General features: G+C 38.1%; 1 protein-coding gene across 1 annotated transcript in view; it reads left to right on the top strand.

The window, feature by feature from the left end:
- The window catches only part of LAMA2 (laminin subunit alpha 2), a 253,501-nt gene that overhangs the window by 130,095 nt on the left and 95,737 nt on the right, over positions 1 to 27,669 (top strand). Inside the window, exons 19-27 of the mRNA XM_026039256.1 lie at positions 3,915 to 4,021; positions 7,437 to 7,617; positions 10,407 to 10,543; positions 12,996 to 13,232; positions 16,923 to 17,066; positions 19,320 to 19,499; positions 20,609 to 20,797; positions 20,888 to 21,120; positions 26,073 to 26,190. Of these exons, the coding sequence (XP_025895041.1) occupies positions 3,915 to 4,021; positions 7,437 to 7,617; positions 10,407 to 10,543; positions 12,996 to 13,232; positions 16,923 to 17,066; positions 19,320 to 19,499; positions 20,609 to 20,797; positions 20,888 to 21,120; positions 26,073 to 26,190 (1,526 nt within the window). The remainder of the gene's footprint in view (positions 1 to 3,914; positions 4,022 to 7,436; positions 7,618 to 10,406; positions 10,544 to 12,995; positions 13,233 to 16,922; positions 17,067 to 19,319; positions 19,500 to 20,608; positions 20,798 to 20,887; positions 21,121 to 26,072; positions 26,191 to 27,669) is intronic.

Here is a 27,669-nt window from a genome sequence, read left to right as displayed (position 1 = left end):
GGTCTGKTTTTTTTCCGGGTGTAGGAACACGGGGAATGCTTCCACAGCATGTGTTGCAAGCATGAAAGTCTRAACCACTGTGTCCATTCCCAGGATTTAGTCCATTAGCAGGTTGCAGTTTCACAGTCAGAATATCGTGTTCTACCACTGCAGACTCTACTGGAGCCAGAAAATCATAAAGCATAACCAAGTTTCTCTGCTAAGACTAGGAAACAATGACATAAATCAAAACCATAGACAGCCATAAAAATATATCCCTGTTTATATGGTTTCTATACCATTTTATACAATGCAGGATGAACGTTGGACAATCCCATGTAGTTTTTGCACAGAGTTTTTCACTCACCATTCATGGTCAGTCATAGTGTATACTTTAGAGTGTTAAGTGTGTAATGTGATTTTTAAAAAGCAGAGCATTTCAAAAGTCTTAGCTTCCAGTACCTTGTCACCCTTCTTCAGGCATCAACATGTCCGTTGCTTCGAACACTTCCACAGCAGAGGCAGCTGCATGGAAAGGAGATGTAATAGGAGGAGAGCTCAGAAAACATACAATTAAAAATAAAAAATATTAGAAATAAATACATATTTAATGTAGAATTACAGGCTTTGCTTTTGTCATTAGTATCACTGACAAGGAGAGCCCCATCATGTATTCATATCCTTGTGCTCACAGTTACCTTGCGTTCATCTGCTCTTTCTTTCATGTGGATTTTCTTTTTGCATATGATTTTTTTTATTTCCTTCGCAGTCTTTCATGAAATTTGCCCTGCAGCTACAATATCAGAGGGACTATGCCTTTACTTTGTTGTTTTCAATTTTGTTCCTTATTAAAAAGCCAAATCCAAGAGTATTGCAAAGCATGAATTTTGCTCTCAAATTATTGTTTGAAATGTTTCTTGCTCTTTCTAAAGCACAGTGCTGAGGTCAGGTGCATTAACAGTTTCAAATGATAGCACAACTTTTGATAGCATCTGATAGATGATAGCATCTCTGAGTTTCTTGCCATATCTGCAAATAATAATAATAATAATCAAAGAGCAGTGAACAAATGTCCTAGGTTTATTTGATTAGATTCTTGCAAGTTGCTATTTGGCGACTGAATGTGAAACAGAGCAGTGTGCTGCAGCAAATGACTACAGGTTATGCTGATCATAGCACAGCTAAGAGACATGAAATGAATTAAAGCAAGTCCTCAAGCATGCCTGTGTGCCTGTGCATAAGTATGTATTTTGGAGGAGAATAAAAGTGCAGGTTGATTATAAACATTGATTATAAATGTGAACTCATAAATATTTAAAATCAATATTGAGAGTGAATGAGAGGGGTCTTGACCAGTGTCATTTTGGGAGAAAGTAAAACAAATTTTTCTGACAGTCTGTATTGTATTATGGCAACCATTTAAAGTCTGCACAACAGCTAGTTTTCCCAGTAGAGGTGAATGAATGGGAAGACTTTAGGTGAGGTAAATACAATCTATCACATCGAGCAACAGTTTAGTAGATGAACAGTCCTGACAGTGTGTTTCTTCTGTGGGTATKTACTGACACAGCCAAGCAAAACACACAAAGTCTTTACTTCCAACTGCTGCCTTATTGCTGAATTGCAGTCAGAAAGTCTTCTTTGGCTAAGCTAAGAATGCAATGTGTGCCATTTTGGGTAATATATAAAATAAATAGGAAAAATCCTTCTGTTAATAAAAACAATATAAATTGTTGGATTTTGTGGTGCATGATAAGTAAAAAGATTTGAACAAGATTTTAGGCCTATTTTTTGAGTATATAAATGCTGGTAAAATACTAACTGTTCATTTTCATTGAGGAAAATTGTATTCAGGCATACACATCATGTTCATTGCTGACCATTATAATTGGAAAGTTACTCAAAATATTTATGCAATTCTCATCACTGTACAGTTTGGACTGTCTGATTTTGGAACATATGTAGTATGGTAGTGGATACGGAGAGCTATATACAGGATGAAGAAGGTAAATTTTGTTAGTGTTSAAAATTAGAGTGAAAAGTGATATTAATTACAACAGAAGTGTTTTAAAATGTTTAAAACTTTTAAATATATCATAAAACATAAAGAGATCAAAATCTCTGAAGATACAAAAAGCATTGTAGGCCAGGGCTACCAGACCAACATTAGAGTCCACATATTTTTACAGTTATTTATGTCAGTATGTGATGTTTTTGCAAACATTTGAGAAATAAAGCAACAAATAGATTGGCACATCATAATGTTGCTTTCATTTAAATGAAACAGCTATTGCATAGTACCTCAAAAGTGGGGAAAAACAGGAGGAAAAAAAAAAGGAAAAAAAAAGCTTTAGCAAGTTCAGTAAAGTTATGAGGAAGATTTTCCTGTAACAGTCTATATGTAAATGTGATATCACTGTAATCTTATTTTGTGATATGCAAGGATGTAATTGCCATGTGTTTGCTTTTGGGACTATTAAGGTTTTCCTAAAATGAAAATATCAGATGGAGAAAAAGACCAGACACATGCAGTCATGGCACTGCAAGGGAAAACATGGATTGGCACCCTGGTTTRCAAGGCAAATTGGTGATTATAATAATGACAAAAATAGAGAAGAATGTGATAGAGAAAATGATATATCACTGAATGATGAAAAATGTTTAATATCGAGATGGTAAATATATATGCTTAATATATGATGAGTGTAATATAGAGATGAATGTGATAATGATAAATACAAGTATGTGGATTCATTTTCCTCCGGGGGGGGGGAAAAAAAAAAAAAGAGACTTGCAAGGACCGGCTCTTGCTAGAATTGGGGGCTGTATGGTCACAGTCCTTGTAACATCTGTTTACATCCCTCTCTCCTGTACTGTGAGTGCTAAAGGGATGTTTTTAAATCTCTATTTGCCAAAATAATCATAATTGTGGTCAAAGAGCCTAAGAGCTGGTAGAGCACTTTTCTAGAAGCTTCTCCTTTCCAAAAATATGAGAATTTAGAAGTCAAAATTATTTTCCTGAAGCAGCAGCAGCTCTTTTTCTTTGTTTCGTTTGCTTTTTAAATCCTCAGGAGCATAATGTGACAATTCAGGCTAGCCACCTCTGTTACACTTCCTCTGTGCATGCTGCTGCTGCTGCTGGAGGGGTGTGGGAGTCCCTAATCCCACGGGAAGMGCTATCGGTGCCACAGGGCTGAAGAATTTACTGCTCCTGTAGCAAGGGTACCAAGAGAAACTGGCCATAGATCCTCAGCCTGCCATGATCTGCAGTTTTCTGTAGTAACACAGGCTGAGCTGCAGAGCARTAGGACCCACATGTGCAGCAGTAAGACCTTAGTATCACCCTACAACACCACTGCTGTAGCTAAATGCCATCCAGAGCTACGTATCCTTCTCCTGGCAGTGCCATCCTGTCTACCCTCAGGCTTGGGAGATGGGGCAAGTTGCTCTGAGGGAGCACATTCTGAAAATGAGAGGCGTCCACGACACATCCTCCAGTTTATCATGGCACTCAAATTCAAAATTTTACAATTCAAATTTCAAAAAGCATTGTTTTAGACACCCACCATCTTCGTGGACTCAATAATGTGCTTTAATTCTCCTCTTTTGATCTGAGAGATCATATTAATTTGTTAAACATTTGATCCCATGTTAAAACATATGCACATGTAATAAACATTGCTTACAAAATTGAAGCAGAATTCTTCAATGTAGTRACGTGGAGGAAAAATTCTTATTAATAAGGACAGACAACTGTGCATTGCCATCGTAGGGAATTTAATAATTTGCCTTGCTGCTTTATGCAGACCTGCCCTCTCACGCTTCTCCTGGTGCAAAATGTTTGGCTATTAAAGTTCACTTCAGTAGTGTGTGTGTTTTGCCTGGAGCTGTGTCTCCAAGAAGTGTGCTGACCACTGCTGCTTGCTCCTCTGCAGCCTGTCACTGCCACGTCAATGGCTCCTTCTCACAGACCTGTGACCCTCAGACAGGACAGTGCGAGTGCAAAGCCAACGTGATGGGGCGCCGCTGCGACACGTGCAAGGTGGGCTATAAGAAATCATGTTTTCTTTCCATTTTCTTCCCTGCTTGACATAACTAAATGCAGTCTGGGTTTGGACAGGTTTTTGTTATTGCAGTGGTTGTTGTCATTTTTCATGGGGAACAGATATGAATTGCTCTTATGTACAAGGAGAAGGGTGAAATGGATGTGTTTTAAAAACATTTTTCAAAGGTTTTTCTAGAACAAAACAGAAAAGGAAAACTCCTTTTATATACAATGGAAATAGATTTTAAGCCTCCCTGTATGTATAAGTACTTTTTTTTTTTTTTTTTCTTGTATGGTATGTGTACTTTTTTTGTATGTTGAATGTCTGATGCAAATCAATGGTTAAAACTATTGTAGTTCTGAAGGAAAATCTCTGCAGAGAGAGCTGCTGAATAGCTGGTAATATCCGATTTTTGAAAAAGCAGAATGCTAATTTACTTTTGTCAGGAAAGTTATACTTTGATGTTTTGGGTTTTCTTTTGTATCTTTTCATATTGTCTTTTTTTTTTTTTTTTGGTGGAAGTGTCTGATGGTGTTTTGCTGTCATACAATCTGCAAAAAAAAAAAAAGGTTTCATGAATTTTCTCAGAGAGCTTCCTTGGGCTGCTAAGGAGTATGTTATGTGTGACTGCAAATTTCTCTGTTTCAGGCTGAGGATTCTTGGGCCTGTGTCCTCAAAATACCTCAGTGTCAGTGCTTATGTAAAGGCACATGAATGATTTTGTAGAAATCACTGGGATTATTTTCACTCTTAAAGCTGCATATTTTCTGGAGGCCTTTGCAGGGGGAGAACAGTCTATTTTCAACAGTATTCAATGATTCTATTCAAAGAAAAGCCAGTGATATCAATAGTATTTGCCCTGGGCTGTATAATGTATGCAGAAAATACATCAAGCTTTTTACTACAGCATTGGCATACTACAGCATTATTCTTTGTTTACCACTTCTCTTTATTCCTGCCTTTTATTTGATCTGCTCTCCTTATCTTTAGCTTCTAACTGTGTCTACCTTTCGTTTTTAAAGCCCAGCTACTTCTGGGCCCCAGCAAAGCTCTTCTGTGCACCCTGTGGCTGCAGTGCCGTAGGATCCATGTCGCTGCACTGCGATATGTCAGGAAGATGTATCTGCAAGTCCGGATTCACGGGCAGGCGCTGTGAAATCCGCAGGCAGGTGCCCGGACGGAAAGGACCTGCGCAGAGCAGCCAGCAGCTCCGGGTGCCCCCTCGGAGATGGGGCTCCAGCAGCAGTGCCAGTGGGTGCCCACGGGGTGCTTACCGGCCTGCTACTCCGGTAACCAGCAACAACGGGTGTTGCATGGGCTGGAATCTCCTTTTTGTCGGTGTTTGCAGCTCGTGCCTTGTTTTTTCCTTTTTATTAAATGTGCTGCAATATATGAACACACAGATTGAAAAGACGGGCAGCCTTTTAGGATGCCTTCCCATTTTTTGACTTTGGCAGAGTGCAAATAACATAGGCCAGCAGTCTGATAATCAGGATAAATCCAGAAGCAGCACAATCAGCAGAGCTAAATATGAGTCTTGMACTTAGTGAAATCGCTGGGAATTACCGTGGCTTTCAGCAGGCTTCCTACATCCTCTGCTCATTCAAGGAACCAAAAGCTTAAAGAGTGTGTGAGAGGGACCAGGTGCAGAGGCCAAGTGTTACGATTCAGTCGTGAAATATCAAAGACGATGGGTCTTAAAAGCTCTCTTTAGTCTGTGGTCAGTTGTTGGAGCCACTTTTTAATTTTTAACCAAGTTCCCATTATTTGAATGTAATTAATTCCTCACAGGATAGAGATATTAATTGTTTTTTCATATACCCATAAAGCAGCTTATTTCCTAAAGTAGGTAGTTATGACTCAACTACTCCTTACTGAACAGTATTTAAGTATTTMTATATTAAGTATATACTAAGATATACTAAGTATTTAAGGACTGCGGTCCCGCTTCCCATAAAAACAAAGCAAAATGAAACCTCCTCACTTAGTCTTGCCCTGTTTTAAAAATGCCTGGCAGTGTTTTGTCTTCCAAAGTCATAATTCTGGACCAGTGCCTTTCTGGTTCCTTTTAAGAGTATGAGCTTTCACTGAATTAACATATATCACACAGCCACATTGGGGATGCAAGAATATATTACACAAGCACATTACAGGGATGCAAGAAAATATCTATACTGAGAAAATTCATTGTATTTCCTTGTTGTCGTTCAGGATCTCCATAGCTTCAACAGAATTGTTTTTGCAATTCCTGTACATGATTAGACTTCACTGAGGGCTCGTCTTGGGGATTCATCTCGGAGGGTTGCATGACTGATCTGAATGCCTTTCACTGTGCAGAACTCATCCCTGAATCCAAAGCAGCATGCGAGTGATCCATTCTCCCTTCACACCGTGTGCAGTGCCAGTGTATCAGACTGTTCTTCTGTTTTTCACCCTTAGAAACAGAATTTATTCGATTCTATCAAATGCGTTATTGAAAGCTGAGCAGCATGCTGTGTGTTGGTTACTTCACTGTATTAATCTGAATGCCTTTTTGGAGTTTTTTTTCTTTCTTGTAGACAAGTAGTCTTTAGAGATGATCTGTATTTTTAATTGAACTATGGATTTGATTAAATGAATTTGAGTATTTCTTTCCCTCTGTACTTTATCCTGCTGAAGTATGTAATTGGTAAAATATTTCATTATATTATTTATAAATATATTATTTAGAGTTTAGAAATTAAAATCTGACTAATATCTTACTATATAACCAAGCATTTGCCTAGTTTCATATAATTCTCAAGGCCAAATTCTGACTGTAGATTTCATCCTGTAGTCTGATTCCCATCACTGGATTCTTTGTGGGAAGATAGAACCTCAATATCCATCTCAGAAATGAGATTTCAGGACTTTTACCTGGAAACGTGCTGAAGTCTCTGGAATTTTGACTCCATGAGAAGTTAGAGGTTCCACTTTGGAATAATCTTGGTAAAATCTAAGTCAGTGCAGCTCCCCCAGTGTTAACAAGGCTGCATTGATTTGTATCAGGTAAAATTCTAAAAGCACGTGTCTGGGTCACACAGTAGTACATTTTAAAAGTAAATATTTTTCACTTCACTCCCTATATATTCACTGGCACTATTTTTTTTAATCTCATTTGAAAAATTTTGCTTTCCTGGCAGGCTGAAGCAGGTTGCCTACAGTACATTCATTGTAGCAATAAMCAGTATTCTGAAATCTTTATTCCTGTTCAGCTGTGTGAGGCRTCAAGTGTCTTCGCCTCAGTTTTGCCCCTTACACTTCAAACTTCAAAAGCAGTATTTCCATGCAGATGAGGAAAGAACTACCTTGCTCCCCGTCCTCTCCCAACTTTTTCCTGTTTGCTCCTGATAATCATTGATGTACTGATTGTTCTTCCTCTCTCTGTGGCAGCCTGAAACATTTGGCTTGCAGTCTTCAAGAGGATGCRTTCCCTGCAATTGCAATTCTTTTGGCTCCAAGTCCTTTGACTGTGATGGAGACGGGCAGTGTTATTGCCAGCCTGGAGTGGCAGGAAAGAAGTGTGACCGCTGTGCCCATGGATTTTACAACTTTGAAGAAGGAGGCTGTACTCGTATGTAAATGCTCAGTGGCCAAACAGTGATGCTTATTATTGTTCTGCCCCCAAGGTTTTAATTTGCCTGTTAGTGCCTTGCTCTGCAAACCTGTATGACAGAGCAGCATGTTCATGGGCAGTCCTCCTTATCAGTCAGGAGGCAAAAGGGCACTTTACAAGCACGGAACACTCAAGCTATTCTTGCTATTTTAAAAGCATTTTATAGCTAATCTAGCATGGATAGCTACGTTCAGAAGGAACAGGAGTGTCCTTTTCTCCATGTACTTTCTGCTAAAGAAGTTCCTATAATTTAGCTACATCAGAGTATCATAGAAGGCTGATTAGGGTGCTTGCTAAATCAGCAAGCTGCCMCAGCAGCTTGAAAGGATGTCAATGAAAAAAAAAAAATAACCCTTTGTTTCTAGTCTTATCCCAAACCTTTCCACTGTCCTTATATGAACCATCACTTTTCATTAAATTTCTGCACAATAGTATTTAGGAGCTTGCTTACTTGTATACAATTTGTGTATAAAAAGATACTTGGATAAAAGCCTTCATGTCTCTTGTGTAATAGAAAAGTATCCTCTTCCAGGTGCTGAGATGCAATCAGCAAACAGGTTTTTTCCAGACAATTCTTTACGTTTGTATTTTTTTTAACATTAGGTGAAACACAAAAATAAAAGTTTTCTGTCCTTTAAAGCAGTGCAGACTGCAAGATCAAAACAAAACAGCAAAAATCCATAGGTATCCTCACAGATTTGCAGAGAAATATCCATCTTTGCTAATAGAACTCTTTTTTTTTTTTTTTTTTTTTTTTTTTTTTTTTTTTTTTTTTTTTTAACATCTCTGTAGTTCTTGGGGACTAGCCTCAGCAGTAAAGACAGAAGTAACTCTGCCTAAATGTCTTGTTTGCTTCTGTCTTTACTGCCAAGGCTAGTCCCCAAGAACTGCAGAGCCCAGGTAAAAGAGAGGAGAGAGGTAAGACATGGGTAACTCTGTGGTGCTGCTGGCTACTGGAACAGCAGCAGGGCTCTGGCCCCAAAGCCTTCTGTGCTGATGGCCAAGTGCTGCTGTTACTCCTCAGGCAGAAGCTGTTAGTGAATGTTCTTTCTAGGAACAAAAATCGCCATCCTGACTATCCTGTTCCTCCTGGAAGGAATTCTGTTTTGTTTTGCTTTTTAAGTTTTTTGGTTTTTGTCTTCTTTAATGGAAGGAACATCCATTTTTGTGCAGCAAAATGGAATTTTACCTATACTGTTGTTAAACCTTGAGCCAGGCTGGATCTGAAAGTGCTAGTCTATGGTGTAGTCTCCCACGAGAAGAAAATGTTTGCCATGTTGTAAAGTTCAAAACACATTGGCACCTTGGTCACTGCTGAGAGAGCCTGAAATAAAAAGCAAATGATATCTGCAGCCCTAATGCTCTTAGCACATGCAGAAAGAAAAAAAAAATGCTGTACATGAGATTCCTGAGAAACTCTAATGTTTCATAGTGGAAAAACGCATCACCATTGTGCAATATTACAAAATGTTGTTCATTTTGGGAAAGGCAAATGAGAGGGCAATTGACAAGATTTCACATTAAAATTTTAGCTGCTCTCTTGGCAAACATAAGACAGAGTTTAAGGAACAGTGCCGAAACTGGGAAGTCATGTAAATCCAAACAATCTTTTAAACAGAAATATTGCTGCCTATGGTCATCAAATATTTTGCATAACCTCAACAGCTTAACATGTTTAGAAAATTCATATTTCTAGAAGTTTCAAAATGAGGACAACAGATGGAGAGCATTTCTTTTTTTAAAATGCTGTTTTTTCCCCATATATTTTTACTGGGCTTTTTTTGTGTTCCTTCAAAAGRAAAATAAATCATGAATCACAGAGAAAATCAGAAATTTAATAAAAATATATCAAATCATGCTAGGAAAAAGTACATAAAAATGAATACCATAGTGACAGTTAAGTATAGAAAAAGATATTGGGCCTCTTTTATCTAGCATTTATCTAAAAGGATTTTTTTCTTGTGCAATAGAAAAGTAGTTTTAATGGAATAAAGTTTGTAAAGAATTCCAGTTTCCTGTGTACAAGGTATTTTTGAGCTGTAGTATGGTCTTTGTGCTTAGAAGAAAAAAATTGATTTTTCTTCCTTAATTTAATTGTGGAAAAAAAAATGATACAAACTAAAGAGTGTCTCTGAAACACCAAAGATTAGGACAGTCAAAACATAAGTGCTTTACTGGCGGTCATGATAGGGAGAATAGGAGGCGGAAGCACACTTACTGGAAAAAAATAATATATATATATATATGTATAAGTAGAAGAGATTGAAATACCTTTTTATTATATTTTCCCTTTTCCTTTAGGAAAAATCTGTGCTTGCAACAGCAAAAATTTCAGAAAGTCAGCTCAGACTCTCAGGACAGGCTACAGAAGCTGCAGGGTYCCTGCATAGAGGTGTCAGGGGCACTCAAGTTGCTTCTTACTTGAGCCACCAAAGGCCCAGAAACGAAATATCTGTGCTCAGGCAGTTACATCATGTGAGCACCCACATCAAAAGCCTTTGACTTTCTACCACTGATGCCTTGCCTTTTCCCGTTCTGCTGTCATTGCAGTTTCTTCCAATTCAGTTAACCTGAGTGGCATTGCTCCTGGTTTGGGTTCCCCTGGGTTTATCTTACTTTCRATGCCCTGCTATGCCCCCTGATAACTGGAAATTCATAGTATAGTAAGGCCTCTGATCCTAGCACTGTTTTCTTGTCACATAAGGGGTCATTTTTAGTCTGTTTTATCTCTTTTTTCTCTTGTCAAGCCTGTGAATGTTCCCGTTTTGGAAATAATTGTGATCCAGTCAGTGGCCGTTGTATCTGCCCTCCCAATACTGTTGGAGAGATGTGTGACAAATGTGCACCCAATTACTGGGGCCATGACATCGTCAACGGTTGCAAGGTGAGTGGATCTCTATTTTCTTAGTGTGTGTTTCACCTCATTCCCATGGGGTATGTACAGTACTTTGTAGCAGGAACACATTTTTAGGCTTGTAAATCATGGTCTGCATTGTGACTGTGACTTTTGGTATCAATCAGACTATGGTTTAAGTGTTGGCAGTCTGATAGATTTTCTATTTTGGGTATTCAGTCTCTTCATAACACTGAATAGTGGATTCAGAGTCCTGCTTGAGTCTGTTTCTTTTAATTATGGCTACTGTGACTTTGTTTAACATGATTGAGTTGATTACCATAATATGTAACATTGAGATGTTCCATTACAGGTAGTTGTCAGTGCTTTTGCAGAACAACTTTAGTTCAGCCCTGGTCGTGGTACCAGTGGGAATTTGTACTGGAATTTTATTTCTGAAGGATTTTGACTTGTTTAGAAGACAATGAAGAAAGAAACTGCAATCTTAACTTAAATACACTTTATTGCTATGCTCTTATTTAAATGGGGAATTAACCTTCTCATTACCATTTAAAGCACACTTATTCCAGTGTTTGGCATACRGTTAATGAAGAGTAGGAAGGGAAGCAGAGAAAGGAGAAGAGAWAGGAAAACAATGGTAGTATGTCAAAGAGGCTGTGCAGATTGTCAATAAAGTCAACTCTGAGCTAACACGAGCACTCTTCAGTTAAAGCTGAGAACTAGAAACGGTTAATATTCACTGTTCAGATATCTTCTCTGCCATTCTCAATGACAATAAATTTATAGTACTACTGCAATTAYTCCAAAAGACTATGTCTTGTCTGAACATAGTCATACACCATTAGTGCTCTTTCATAAAAGGGTGTTTGTTGTGTAGCTCAGTCTGCAAACTAATTATCAAGAATGTTTTCTTTCCTGTGTGTATGGAAAGCTCCTCTTCTGAAACCCCTGCTGTGCTGCTCTGATATACACTCTTGGCTTCTGAAACCAGCCTAATGAGGTTGAAGACCTTTGTTTGAGCTCTGGGATATATACTCTTTTTGTCTTTTATATGAGTGCATTAGTATGGCAGCTCCATGGCACCATCTAAATTAATAATGTTCTATCAGCCCACATCTTCTCTTTCAGTACTTTGCAGCTAATTTCCCCAAAGTGAGATGTGAATCTCCTACTCCATTTGCACTCTCTTTGTAAAAGATTTCCAAGGCTGTCATAACTCAGGAGAACATTGCATAAAACTGCCTCATTGCAAAAAACATAACATTTGATTGTAATTTAGGTTTTGATATTGCACAMTAAGCTATTTCAGTGTATGGTGGGCAATTTACTTCTGAAGCTTTTTGTTCAGATATATCTTGCAGAGTAAGGTTCTTTCTGTGAAAAGTTGGGTAGTTGTCTAGCATTTAACCATTGGTTAAATAATTTCTCTTGCATATGGTAAAATATTAATTTGACTCTTTTATTTATAAATTCACCTTCTTTATAAATAGTCTCTTCAAATCAGAGGAAAAATGCTGTAAGTATTCATAAAGGAGTTTTGCTTATAAACTGAATCCACATTTCCCCCCCTCTCTTTCTCGGTGTTGTGTACTTAATTGTAGTGGAACTATCCATGTCAGCTATTGTAGGAACCTGTACTACTGTCACCAAGTTTGCTCCTGAACTTCTCCAGAAGATTTTCCAGTCACACCACCAATGACAGTGGATGTTCTGTGCTAGCTTTGCAGTACAGTCGCAGTAATAGCATGGAGGGATTCTTCCATTTTTCAGAAGCATGGAGCTTTCCCTGCTACTCACTTCTTAATAGCTAGACGCCCTGGGAAATCACCTATTGCTATGCTTACCTGCCTGGGAGAGCCTGATTATGTGAGTAGGTTTACCTCCTTGTGCACCACAAGAGTAAATCTCTATACCTTACCGTGAAAATTACTATCATCTCTGAGTCCTGTTTGCACAAAGAAAATAGTGATCTACCTARTGGCTAAATGATAATCCCTGCACTAGAAGTCAGACCAAATGTCTTTGAGCATTTCCAGTTTCAGCAAAACCATCTGAACATGACCTGCATAGGATTTACACTGGGTTACAATTTTTATTGTTTACTTTGTCTCCAAATTATCTAAGTGTCCTTGACCTTGTTGGTTTGAGTTCATTGCCTAAATTATCAATGAGAAATAACATGTGATCAAAACAAGAAGTGTTGATTATCTATATATGCATATGATGTGTTTAGTTATAGGTGTAGTATGATCATTTGAACCTTGAAAAAAGATGGATGCCTAGCCTTGTAATTCAGGTATGCTATGTTTAGACAGAGGAAATTGATGACTGTATAAAGAATTTTATTCATAAATACTGGAAACAACCGAACTACTTGCTCTTTCTGTGTTTTTTCTTTTTTTTTTTTTTTTTGGTTTTGCTTTTGGTGTTTTTTTTAGCAGATACATGACTGCAGTTTTCTCATTGTTTTCCTCCTTTTCAGTCCTGTAACTGCAGCTCAGTTGGAGCCCTGAGTTCTCAGTGTGATGAAAAGACAGGCTGCTGCTTCTGCCGCCCTGAGTTTGCTGGTGAAAAATGCACAGAGTGCAGGCTGGGTTACTGGAGTTACCCACAGTGTGTTGCCTGTGACTGCTTCCAGCCAGGGACCAACCCACAGAGCTGTGATGCCGCGCTGGACAAGTGCTCGTGTATTGATCGCACTGGCCAGTGCAGCTGCAAGGTAGGACAATGAAGGATGCAAGCTGGTCAGATGAGGAGTTTGTTCCATTTCTTTTTCATTGCCATTGACAGTACAAGCAATCACATCTAGCTGTTTGCCCCYCTATGTTTGTTAACACCTGTCGGAGAAGTGCAACAGGAAGACTGGTGTGCTTATCAACTACTTTTTTCATACTCTCCTGTTCTAGTTCTTTGTGTACTTACAAAACTGTTACAGTTTAATGACATTTAATACAATTCTTGTTTAGCCACTTGGCAAATTAAAAGCAAACATATCACTAATAACAGTATACACCACTGTCCTAATTCTTTCCAGCGAATTGACCTGGAGTTAGTACTGATGAGTAAAATGTGTAGAATTTACCCTGGAAGTTCTGAATAGACGACATCCAATTTAGGATCACTAAACTGATRCCTTTTGGCATCCTCTCCCACAGCATTCTTATTTGGAAGGAGGTATGAACTGGATATCACACTGTTAGGTGGGTTGGAAATTGACTGAACTTCGGGGCTTGTAGTAAATCAAAGTTATTGTCAAATCAATAATTGGTGATTYGACATCCAGTAGGCAGCTAGCAAGCAGAGTATCCCCAGGGCCAATGCRATTCAGCATCTTCATCAGTGATGAGATGAAATACAAATTTGTGAATATTGGTGATTCAGAGGATCTAGAAGTTGATGGTCTGAACAATAGAACTGAAATCATGAGAGTCCTTAATAAACTTGAGTACTGGGCCAATAAAAAACTTAGAAATTACACTAAGGACATGGGCAAATTTGTACACTTTACATAGAATAACTACAAGCATCAGAAAAACTATGAAGTAAGTGGCTAAGTAGTGATCCTGCTGAAAAGCACCTGGGGGCCAAAGGAGATTGACAAATGGAATATGAGCTAACCATGCACTCTTGTTATAAATAAGCCAAACTGCATACTGAGCTACATTAAGAGTGTGACCTGCAATGAAAAGAAATTACTTTCCCCCACTTCACGCTGCTAAGGCTGCACTTTGAAATGATGTCTACTTTTGGGACCCCCAGTTAAAGTGCATTTTTGAGCAACTGGAGAGAATACAGATGGTTGCAAAGAGGCTTAGAGCACATCATCTACATATATATATTGAGGGAGCTCAACTYTTTCAGTCTGCAAAAAGAATCCTAAGGAAAAATCTAACAGCAACCTATAACCACTTCAAAGGACAGGTCCAAAAATGATGGAGTCAAGCCCTTTTCGGTAGTAGCAGTAGATGTGACAGGGGATAATGGCTGCAAATTGCAGGTTGGAAGTTTTGGATTGAACATTAAGGGAAAAAAAATCACTGGGAGGGTCAAGCAACATTGAAACAGGTTATCTAAAGAGGTTGCAAAATCCTCATCTTTGCAGGATTTTAAGCCTTGGTGAGACAAAGCCATCACAAACCTGATGTAGCATTGGTGATAGTCCCACTTTCAGCAAGTTTTTTTTAAATGACCTTCAGTGTTTTTGATTCATTCTGCTTCAGTGACTATATTGTCACAAAGAGCTGGTATTTATAGGAGAATGAAATTTAAATTATTTAACTKCCAGATAAGCCTTTTGTTAATTGGATACCGGTTGCTTCATTCTGAATTTATGGAGTCAGCAGAAGAATTACAGAATCATTTTAGGCTGACAGGAACCTCTGGAGGTCATCTAGTCCAGCCTCTAGTTTGAAGCAGGTCCAATAGGATCTAGTACCTGACAGAATGTTTGCAATATGGAGATTCTGCAACCTCTGTGTGCAAACTATTTAAAATAAATGATTGTGAAGTATTTTATCCTGATTCTAATTCCAGTATTCCAGCTTCCTGTATTACCTCTTATTGCCATCACTGTGCACCTTTGAGAAGAGCGCAATTCCTATCCTCTCTATAACCTCCAGCTAGGTAGCTGTAGAGAGTGGTAATAATAATAATCCCCCGAGCATTCCCTTCCYAAGGCTGAACATTAAGAGTCCTTGTAGAAAGGTTGCAGGAAAAAGTGGGTTCATTTTGTAGTCAGTGGAATTCATGGTTTTGAAGCCACCTCCCACTGAACAGTTTGGCCCTTCATGTACTCTGCTGGTGTATTTGAACAGAATACAGCATGTTCCCTCTCACAAATGCYGCTTCTTTTGATGCTGAGTCCATAAGAAAACTGAAGTGGGTTAGCTATTCACAAAGCCTGTCTGAGAAAAAGCTGTTTCCCAGCCTAATGATAGATGTTTGTCCTATGTCATCCTCTGAAATAAAAAATATCTCAGTTCTTTCAGCCTCTCATGTCACGTACTCCAGCCCCCTAACCAACTTGCTGGCCCTTTCCTTGAGTAGCTCCTGTATGTCAGTGCCTTTCTTGTAGGTTTCACAAGTGCCAGATAGAAAGAATGGGCTTTTATAACTTTTTTCTTTCTTTTTTTTTTCTTTTTAGTAAAAGTGTGTCCTTGGTAATTCCTTTAAGACTGAAAGTAGCTACCTTCAGTTAGGTATTTCCATCTTCCTGTTAGTCTGCATTATCTATCTAAATATATACTGTTAATGCTTAAGGATGAGAAGCCTCAATTGATGTAAAATAAACTGCAGAGCAAGTAAAATTCACAAAGGATGACAGAAAATGAACAAATAATATTAAGTTGACAGATTTTTTTTCAAGGTTTAAATCTGAGGTTGGTTAACCTTTCGTCTCATTTATTAAAAGAGCTCTATATTGAAGAAGTAAGATTTTTATGAAATGGTAATTGTTCCAATTTAAATCTGCTTTATAGCTGGGGGGAAAAAAAAAAAAAAAAAAGACCTTTTGTAAGCTCAGGAATCTCTTTGTTAACCCTGACAAAGAGCAGAAAAATCTAAGCTAAATACAGTATTGGCACATTTGCTTGCTGAGGTACGTGTGGAAATGAGGATTAGAAATGGTAAATTCTCAGGGATGATATTGGTTTCCTTTGTAAGCTTTGGAAAGTTGATTTTGTTGTTTGAGTTACCTTCTTGGCATTTCTCTCTCTCAGAAAAAGAAAAGGACAAACCAGTGCTTTCATGTTAGTGAGTTTTATTAATAGCACGGTCTTAGTGTAAAAATTATTTTAAAAGGCTATGCGTAAATCACTGTGTATCTCACTCCATCCAGCATAGCTTTTCATTTGAACTAATTGAAAAATGAAAATAAAAGCACTGACATTACAACAGTAAAACATTTCAGCCCTTGTTAATACTGCTTAACGACGTGGAAAACAATCAGATGAAGAGGGGAAAGCTTTTGTCTACAATATTTCCATTAAAGTATGTTTCTCAGCAAGAAGGTTTAGTATGGTACCTTAAATGTTCTAACTTGTCAAAACTAATTTCTGTAAGACAGAAGCGTTGATTAACCCTGGCAGTTCCAGAGGGACCTATTTATTTCTTATCAATCAGTTAGCAAGCATCCCCCAAAAGTACAATCAGAATTTTGTGTGTGTGCAGCTATTAGTACGGAGTCAGAGTGTACTGCTTGGACTTGTTTAGTGGATAGAAGTGCCGTGATTGTATTAATTGTATATATTTACATACCCACTTGATAAGAGACTAGAAAGCTTCTTGAATATTTCTTAGAGCTTGTTATTTCTTTTTGCACTATGTTGGTAGGCTTGCTGTTTTGTTTTTTTTTTTTTTATTATTATTATTATGACAATCTCTAAAGCTGTTTTTTCTCTTTTTTTTCCAGGTTAATGTGGAAGGTGTCCACTGTGACAGGTGCAAGCCTGGCACATTTGGTCTCTCTGCCAGAAACCCACTTGGCTGCAGCAGTTGCTATTGCTTTGGCCTGGCCACACAGTGCAGCGAGGCGAGGGGGCTGATCCGCGTGTGGGTGAGTAGGGAGCTGCTGAGCCATGTAATGCGATAATGCTGTTTCCTGCTGGCATCTTTTAGTCAGGCACAGGGAGGGAGCTAGAAAATGGCCAAACATTTAAGCAGTCATTTTCTTCTTTATACTTTGAGAAGTGAAGAGAGGGGGTATGTTCCATTACACCATGAGGGTCGAGGCATTGAAAGTAAATAAACAGATAAGAAAACCAGTGATAGCTTGACAGATGTCAAGCCAAAGAGAAGCTATTAAACCCAACCCCCCCCCCCCCCCCCCCCCCAAAAAAAAMCAAGTTAGTCATGTGTGGGGAAATTATGCTGTGTCAATCCAGAACACTGTAAYGTAATCTCTGGTAGATGATGTAGATTCCCCCAGTGTACTCAGGGTTCATAGATGCCTGCTGCCAAACATTAGATATGCTGCTGTGATTCAATTAATGTCTTGTTTATTTTCATTGCTTCTTTTTTTTTCTTTCCTCTTTAATTTAAAAAAAAAATAGCTTATTGAAGATGTTGCTGTATTATATCCAGGAATGGAAGGGTGGAACCCGTCAGAGCAAGCAGAGAGCCCTCCACCCTTGAAAGCTAGGTTTCCGTAGAGCCCAAGGCAGACTGAAAGTCTCCATTTGTCCCCACGAGTGATCAAAAAAAAAAAAAAAAAAAAAAAAAAAGGCATCATGAGCACTGTTATCTGTCCCTGCTGTGCTAGCTCTTTAATTATGTTCTACAAGAGCTATTTCTAATTGGAAATGACTAGTTGACTCCACACATAGTCATATCGCTGCTAGAAAGAATATCTCTCATAGTGTCTGGCTAGTGGCATATCAGCTAAAAGTCTTGACTTGCTTCATGAACAAGCAGTAATCAGATAATGATACTCTATACTGAATGTCAAGATACAATCTTTCACAGAAGGGTTCGTATCTCTTGGCCAAGGTAACATGAATGGCACTCATTCTTCAAGTCCTTCCGCAGTCCAGAAGATTTTGATTTCCAGTGAGTGAAGTGATTCATCATGATCTGGCCCAGTCTTTCTCATCATGTTGTTTCAGTCTTGCCCATCATGTGCTGGTAGGATGAAGAGGAAGGGCTGTAAAGCTGATAAGTTATGAAATTTAATCAAGTTTCATGACAGCAACAGTTCTGGAAAATTGTGTTTTGACCTTAATGGATGTATAAGGCAGAAACATAGTTTAAAGCTCCTGGTTGTTGTGAGTCTCTTGATTGATTTCCTCTTACTTCTATGCTCATATCTAAACAAGTATGTGTCCGTATCTTGTCTAGTTTTGGGTTCTCTGAACTAGTTCAGAATTGATTCAGAGCTGTAAAATCAATTACTCTGGATTCTTCCAGCTGTTAGCGGCTATTTCAAATACTCTCAGATGCCTCAAGTGACATGAGACATATTTAGACAAACTTCCATATCTTCTCATAGATGCTTCTGTAAATAAAAATATCCACATTCTTTAAAAACACTGCAGGGCTTGACTGAATCTTCACCACTTGATTCTTATTTTGTGAAACAGTCTGTAGATTGGATGCAGATGATTCTGCATTAGTTTTATTCCTTTTCCTGACGGTAATTTTGATACCAGCCCTTTGTGTTTGTCCCTATACATCCTGTAATACTTTAATTTGAACAGAATTGTTAAGACACTTGCTACAATTTTTGTCCAAAATAATGATTTTCCTGTTATGTCAATGCGTCATTTTCAACACAGCTAAAAAAAAAAGTAGCATACAGCTAAAAATTTAAGTAGCATACATATATTTTACATTCAGATTTAGGGTGATGTAAACCTTCATTCTCTGCATATTAACTATAGAATATTTAGCTCAACCACTACATGAAAAGTACAAAGAGCATCAAATATTTTGTTCCGCAGCTCTGGCAATGTTTAAATATCAGGGAGAAGTGAATCTTAATGTAAACTTCTCTGGCTCCGAAAAGAAAAGGTGCAAGCCTGGAATAACAGTATCCGAATTATATTATTAAGATTCATGGAGTAACTCAACTGGTAAACACTATTTTAAACAGTATTAATAAGTTCTTTGTTACTGTAAGGACTGGATGCAAAAGGATTGAGTGGGAAGTCATTATTATCTCTGCTTCTTCTCTATCTGAAGGAAGACTGCTTTATGACACAGGGCAAAATTAGTTAAAGGTTTTTGGTTTTTTTAAGAATTGAAATTTAAAGATTAACTTTGCTTTCTATCATGAAGAACAAACTTGATTTTATTCTTTATTCTTTTGAAGCTGACCTTGAAGCCAGAACAAAAAGTTCTGCCGCTGGTGGATGCAAACCTGCAGCGCAGCACTCTTTCAGGGGTTGTATTCCAGCCTCCAGAAATAGTGGCAAATATAGAACAGGTGATTCAGGACCTTCGCTCAGAAACTCTTTACTGGAAACTTCCAGAACAGTTTGAAGGACGCAAGGTAAACTTAAGATTTCATTGAATACTGGGGTGGATATTGTGTGTGTGTGTAAAATATATACATATATGTGTGTGTGTGTGTGTATATAAATGTGTATGGGTGTGTCATTATATATATGTATTTACACACACACACACACACACATATACATAGAATCACAGAATGCTTAAGGTTGGAAGGGACCTCAGAGGTCATCGAGTCCAACCCCCCTGCTCACGCAGGGTCACCTAGAGCACGTGGCACAGGGCTGCGTCCAAGCGGGTTTTAAAGATCTCCAAAGAAGGAGACTCCACAACCTCTCTGGGCAGCCTGTTCCAGGGCTCTGTCAATATCTGTGTGTATATATAGATATATCTATATACGCGTATACACAAACGCAGATATATACAGATATATATATAGTTTGTATCTTGTAGTGTCTTTTTTTTCCTTCCACTAGGCGTGTTGTCACAGATTGGAAGGTGCTTGAAAAAAAAGCAAATGCCATTTGATTCTTAAAAATGGTCCTCTTAATTATCACCAAAACTTTTAAGTCTATAATGTAGATATTTTAAATTCAATACTTACACAGAGAAACATAGAATACCTTTTCCTTGGGATAGATTGTCTCATAAAAAGAAAAAAAAAAAAAAAAGCTTAATAGGCTTAATATACCTCTCTTTATTATTTTTTTTTTCTTTTTAAGAGAAAGTACCTGAAGTGTAAGTTACTTGCAGAGGGACGAAAAGATTGAAAGCATCTCCCTTTGGAGATTAAACACCTCTGTCTCTCCCTTTTATTTATTTGCACTTCTGGTATTTCTTGTTTTGGCTTATTTGAGTGTAGCTATTCCTCTTTCTATGCACAAACTTCACGATGGCTAAGCTGCACACAATGAAATATCTTTGTTTTCTTTAAAAAAAACCCACCAAATTGCTGATGGATATTTCTGAGCACAGCCCTTATCCCCGGATTGCTCTGCATGCATGTACTGCTATTTTCTACCACACAGGCATTCATCAGATTGCACACAGGTGCTAAGTGTATTTAGCTCCAACGTATGCCCAGAATTTATTCTTGGCTAACTGAAAATGAGATTCCTCTTTGTACTTTGTGATTTGCTTTGTTAGCTCACCGCTTATGGAGGGAAGCTGAAATACGCAATCTACTTTGAAGCCCGAGAAGAAACGGGTTTTGCTACTTACTATCCCCAGCTCATCATGAGAGGTGGGCCTCCCACGCACACAAGAATTCTTGTCCGGAAGGTGGCTGCCCCTCTCATCGGGCAGCTGACGAGGCATGAGATAGAGATGACAGAGGTAACGTTTCCATCTGCTTCATTCCCAATGATCAGCACTTGRTTCTTTTTAGCACCATTCATCATCCGGTTTTGTATTACTGTCTTTTAGCATGAATGGGAATATTATGGTGATGACCAAAGAGTCCCTAGACCATGGGAGTATCATCATGATGACCCAGCAATCAACAGGACAGGCTCTCAAGCAGATTTAGCCTGGAAATATTATGGWGATGACTCAAGATCCAGGAGAACTRTATCCCGGGAAGACTTCCTGAATGTGTTGTATGATGTTCACTACATTCTTATTAAGGCTACTCATGGCAATATCATGAGACAGAGCAGGTAACTATTTCATTCACTGTTTTGAAATAATATAGTAGTCACAGATTACCCAATGGAGCAACTGAATTTTTATTCATATAATAAGCTATAAGCAGTTGATGAGAGAGAGGGAAATGCAATTAAAAATTTAAATATAATAGATAAATTAGGTCTTCATTTTCAGGGCCCTAGAACAGAACAGAAAACACACATAAACACACACATCCTGAAACAATTCTATAGTATTTCCCTAATAAATGTCTGCTTTATGCAAACATGAGACTGTAATTAAATATGAATGTAGCCTATAAAAGATTGTCTCATGTAAGTTGGTACTGAACAAATAGCTGAGGATGAACAGGATACTATTTTAATGAAATAATACTTAATCCAATAGACTAGAATCACATAATTTCAATATTTTCTGTATTTTCTATTTAGTTTGCTCATGCATAACCTGAGTGATGAAATAAAGATAATGCTTAGTATGTTTGAAGTGCATATGAAATTAAAAAGCTATATAATCACACTACATAGATTGCAAGCAYAGAGCAATAATATATATTTTTTTWWWAAAAAAAAARGATGAATGCCCTTTAAAGTCTGTAAGACTGTAAGATTTTACATTTTAAAAGTAGTCAATTGAACAAAGTAGAGAAATGGAACACAAATAGATTGTTCTTCAAAAAAGGATCTATTGTTTGTAAGATGAATGTAAAATAGTAGTGATATGGCCTGAAAAGAGTATGAATTATTTTATAATTTAACCCCACACTAGCAAAATCTCACTATCTAGTTTTGGATATTGTCGTTAAGGAAAAATTAATTAAAGAGTTCAAAAGAGAAAGATGAACATGATTAAAGGTCAGAAAACACTACCTGGCAAGATTTGTTCAATAGCTAGAAATGCCTTAAGATGGACAAAACATTGTCACAAAAAAGAAGGATCAGCTCTGTGCTACCATGATGCATAAATAAAAAAAAGAAATGAGRTTCAACTTCAGCAGGAAAGGTTCATGTTAGAGATAAGAGGTAACTTTCTGGAGATAGCRATGTCTTCAGATAGATTGTTGAGACAATTGCTAAGATCTTTTGATAATGAAATTAGTCTGTCCTTCCCGAGCAAGCATTATTAGTAAGAACACAGGAATAACTGATCTTGTCTTAGACTGGGGGAAAAAAAAAACAGGTTGTGTCCAGATTATGATTCTATGATAAAAGTGATGGGCTAAAATAATTTCTAGGTCGTTGATTACATATATGTCTGACAAAATATAAAAGTTAGAGTTATTAAGGGTCAATAGYAGGTGCACTTTGCACCTGCCACTTTGCAGTATTATATGGGTGCAGAAAGTCATTGGTGCTCCTATTGTTTTTATTTACGGTATGTAAAGAAAAGTATCCATCCAGCTTGCATGGGCTAGCTGATGCATATAACAGTGGGGAACATAAATATTTTACAGTGATTTTGTTTCATTTTGACATAGTCTAGTTAGGGAATTTCCATAGAAAGTGATATAAAAGTAACTAAAGGAACATGAAAAATATGAGAAGCATTATCATTGTGTTCTGTATTTCCTCACACCTCACTTACACATAATGTACCCTAATTTATGTACAGGTAGAAGAGCTGCATGTTATTCTAGTTCATGAATCGCAAGCAAAATTATGAAGTAAAACTTCTGTTCCTGCCTAACTAGTAGCGATGTAAGAGGCAAAAGAAACTAGGGACAGCAGAAAGAAAATACTATACATGAAGTCCTTTCAATTTTGCTAAGTCTTTTTAGTAGTGCCTTACTTCCACATCTTTCAAACTCAGCATTTGAAAGGGGGCAAGAAACTAATAAACTATAGGGAAACCTCTTCTTACAAAAGTCAAAGCAGTGACAGGAATTGGAACAATAAAATGGTCTGGTCCATGCATTAGCACTCTATTAGCTATATAGCTTAGCAGCAGTGCGACTGTTGTTTCCGCTTCAAAGCTGCAACATTACTAGTGATTTAGAGATTTCTGCTCAGAATCCAAAGCTGAACATTTTTCTGCTATTGTGTTCATTCTGTTGTCCTCATTTGCACAGTCGCTGCTCTAAATTGAAACATTTCTTTTATTAGATTTTGTTTTGATTTTCAGGCAACTGGGCTGTGATAATAAATTAGTTTGAATTGGAAATATGCTTTCAATTTGACTGTGAATTATTTCAATATCCCTGACACTGATCAGGTAGCAGTTGTTAGACTACTTCCTATTAGACCTGTTCCAAGAATCAGCCAAGCTTGACCTTCCTTAAGCAACATTTTCACACAAACAACAGGTAGCTTTGTGGTCCCAATGTATATTATTATGTAAATTTAGCTTTCTGGCAGTAAATAGTTCTTTGCAGCACCCAGATCATTGCCTCAACCTTGAAGATGAGAGGGAGGCAAATTTCATTCTGCCTTTTTTTATTATTTTTAAATGTATGGAGATTTCAATTTAAACTTGCATTGACACATCAGATCTGAATGCTTTTGCCCTGATTATTTTGCAGTCTTCTGTTCTGATCCAACTTCATTCATTTTGGTTGGTTCTGTCCTATTTCTCTGCTCCACTGCATCTCTTTCTTCAAGCAGCATGAAGGGAGCAAAAAGCTTCAACTTACTAGGTTATCTAGGGATGTTGCATTGACACAAGGTATCAAGAGGTTGTGGTTGTCAATGGTGCGGAGTCCAGCTGGAGGCCTGTACTTAGTGGTGTCCCCCAGGGGTCAGTTCTCGGTCCGGTCCTGTTCAACTTATTCATTAATGACCTGGATGAAGGGATGGAGTGCCCGCTCAGCAAGTTTGCCGACAATACTAAACTGGGAGGAGTAGCTGATAGCCCTGAGGGCTGTGCTGCCATCCAGAGGGACCTGGACAGACTGGAGGACTGGGCGGCGAGAAACCTCATGAGGTTCAACAGGGGCAAGTGCAGGGTCCTGCACTTGGGGAGGAATAACCCTGGACACCAGTACAGATTAGGSGTGGACCTGCTGGAGAGCAGCCCCGCAGAGAGGGACCTGGGTGTCRTGGTGGACGACAAGTTGACCATGAGGCAGCAGTGTGCCCTGGTGGCCAAGAAGGCCAAYGGGATCCTGGGGTGCATTAAGAAGAGCGTCTCCAGCAGGTCGAGGGAAGTGATCATCCCCCTCTACTCAGCCCTGGTGAGGCCACATCTGGAGTACTGCGTCCAGTTCTGGGCTCCCCAGTACAAGAGGGATGTGGAGCTGCTGGAGAGAGTCCAGCGCAGGGCTACCAGGATGATCAGRGGCCTGGAACATCTGCCCTATGAGCAAAGGCTGAGAGAGCTGGGYCTGTTCAGCCTGGAGAAGAGGAGGCTGAGGGGGGACCTGATCAGCRTGTATAAATACCTCAAGGGAGGGAGGGAGAARGAGGGGGGGGCGGCCTCTTTTCAGTGGTGGACAGCGATAGGACTAGAGGAAATGGCTTCAAACTGAAGCATCRGAAGTTCCACAGGAACTTAAGGAAGCATTTCTTCACTGTGAGGGTGACAAAGCACTGGAACAGGCTGCCCAGAGAGGTTGTGGAGTCTCCTTCTTTGGAGATCTTTGAAACCCGCTTGGATGCAGCCCTGTGCCCCGTGCTCTAGGTGACCCTGCGTGTGCAGAGGGGTTGGACTTGATGACCTCTGAGGTCCCTTCCAACCTTCGGCATTCTATGATTCTACGAAGAGGTAGAATTCTGATAACCTAAAGTCAGTCTCAAAGCACTTTCTTAGTTCAACAGTGCGTGTTTGCATTTCCTTCAGTCAGCCCGACGTTAGTGCCTATATATGAATGTGCAAAAGAAGAATCTCGTCCAATAGTTCAGTGATAGAGGTTTGGCAGTAAGTGAATGGACTGTGTGAGCATGAACAAACTATTTCCATGGTTTTATCTATGTTAAGACACTTAATGAAAAGACTGTAGCAGAATTAGCAATACTATTCCAATAATTATCACCAAATCTCATGGTTAGTGCTAGGAGAAAGACAACTGTTTTCTCATAGACTGGCATTACACTRAGAAGCATTATAATTTACACTATTCTACCACTTTTATTTGTAAAAGACAGTAAGGGCTTACRGATCATAGTGTCCATCTTTTTTTAAGCAAGTGTAAATGCTGCAGTCTATTGGGATTAACTGTACTGCGTTAGAAATATTGTTTGTTCTTGTTTGCAATGTACTTGAACCGTTTTGGTAGGTCAGTATGCATGCGGGGAGGTTAGGGAGTGGTTGGAAGGCAAGGATATTATTATTAATGCAATCAAACAAATATTTGGAAAACTGAAGTGTCGGATGCTCTACCATGAAGCATATCCGTTTTGACATTAACAAASGTCTCTGTGTTGAGATTTTTTGTTTATTTAAAATTGTTTGCTTATGCATCCAGATGATGCTAAAAAAAATGCAGTTTGGCTCCAGATCTTAAAAATATTGCTAGAAAGACAGCTCTCCAAAGCCTTTGAACTCTGTTCTAAAGCTTGTTAGCTTGCTTTAGTTGCTGGGCATAGATTTTATTTTTTAAAATAGTAGTCTCATTAAAAGCTCATTTAGTGCACAATTTTATCACTGTACCTCTGAGAATCATGAATTGCAACTGCATTTAGTGTGTGACTTCAGTTTCTTAATGAGGCCCTCAGAATTAGGAATCAAATTCGGGCTTTTGTTACTACTTTGTTGAAAAGAAAGAGAGAGAGAGAGAGAATGTAGAATGAAGCAGAAGAGATTATTTTGTTTTATTTTTACTTAGAAATGTAAAATGAGATTATAGAGGTGCTATTTATTTTCGGTGGAGAAATAAAAAATAAATAGTACTATTTATCTCCCGTAGACCAAGAAGCCTACAAACAGCCAGCTAAGATTCTTTTGTTCCATGCTAGCTGACTGTGTATTGATTTTAAGTTAATGTTTGCCTAATCTTATTTTTTTATATATATATTTTTCTTTTTTTCAGGATTTCTGAAATCTCAATGGAAGTTGCAGAAAATGGCAGTGTGTCYGGAATGAGCCCTCGGGCTTACTTGATTGAGAAATGTGACTGTCCCCTGGGTTATTCTGGTTTCTCCTGTGAGGTACATTACTGACCTAACTTCCAGCAAAAGACTTATGCCTTATTTAGTCCACTGATTAGTAAGCTGCGATGAGCAATTAGTGTGGATTTGTTTCACTGGCACCGATTCACTCTTAACCTAATTACCTCTATTCTTTTTCTCTCAGGTACTGTTCTTGTAAGGATTTGAGCTCCTATTTTGCCTTAAGCAAGTTTGTCACTGAAACAGTGGAGATAGTTCTAACTCTTAATATATTAAAAAGTAAACTTTACTAGATTATCTCTGAGACTAGATTATTCATGTGACTGATTCTGACTAATTGAGCCTCTGTGAAGAGAGGAATAATGCAATAAAACTACAATATTGTGGTATGGTAAGGTTGGTGTCTTCCAAAGGGAGGAACTACAAGCATCATTTAATGACCAATGGCCAGTCAAAATAATTTATTTTATAAAACATTGATAGCTGAAAGTAAATTACAAATTAACATTTGTAATACTGAAAAATAAAAGGCTATATGCTGTTTGTTCCTGTCAAGTCACCAATCTGATGATTGAACAAAATTCAACAAATGAAGTCTTTTAAAGATTGAAAATAATAACAAAAAATGTTAAAAGAATGTTATTAAAATTGTAGCATCAGGCACTCAAAACAGCCTAAATTTCTACTTGAAAATTTTCAGTTTGTCATGTTTGAAACTTGCATGTAAGGTCTTTCATTGCTATATGACTGATTGAAATATACTTCAGTTTTTTAAAAAAAAATATATTTCAATTTAGCTACTTAATTTTTATATTATCTAGCATAAATGCAAAGAGAAGTAAAATTGAAAAGTCACATCAAAGCAAAAACTTAAAACAGTTCCCTCTGAAAAGTTGGTCAAAAAGGAAGGATGTTATTTATAACTAGTAGATTCATCATATAGATATTTCCCCTTGAAACTGTTAGATAGTGTACCTTTGTAGACCAACACTAATAGGATGCAAGTTGCTCATTTTCCTTTTATTTTATATGCGTTAGTGCCCCAAATAGCACTGGGCTGCAAATGCATTGAAAATACAGATGAGAAGCATTCTGTAGCATGCCCGTGCTTTGTGGAAGATGCTTCGTGGAAGATGACTGCAGTTTTAGTTGATGTTTGTTGGGCATATTTGAACTGTCATTTTTCTGAAAGCTTATTTTTTGACCAAATAATCTATGAAAATACGTTGGCACCATGGAGTGCTGGCAGTTATTCTTCCTCTATGCTCACCAACTCTTCTTCCAGTACTAAGACAGGACTCCAATAGCAGGATCTTGCTCAATCTGTACTCAGAGGCTTTCCCTTCTACCAAATTTCAGTGCCCTCTATAGGAAGGATGGAACTGCTCTTAGCGTGGAGGATAAATACTTCTAGTTTGCTTTAGTCTTAGAAGTAGTTGAACTGCCATGRTATAAAATGGAACGAAACTAAACCATTGGAAACTTGTTTCCTGAAGAATTAAACGCAGACACAGTTAT

The sequence above is a fragment of the Nothoprocta perdicaria genome, unplaced genomic scaffold (genome assembly GCF_003342845.1).
Source record: "Nothoprocta perdicaria isolate Ctin4 unplaced genomic scaffold, notPer1 scaffold_226, whole genome shotgun sequence".
Classification (NCBI taxonomy): Eukaryota; Metazoa; Chordata; class Aves; order Tinamiformes; family Tinamidae; genus Nothoprocta; species Nothoprocta perdicaria.
This window is presented reverse-complemented; position numbering and strand designations above follow the sequence as displayed.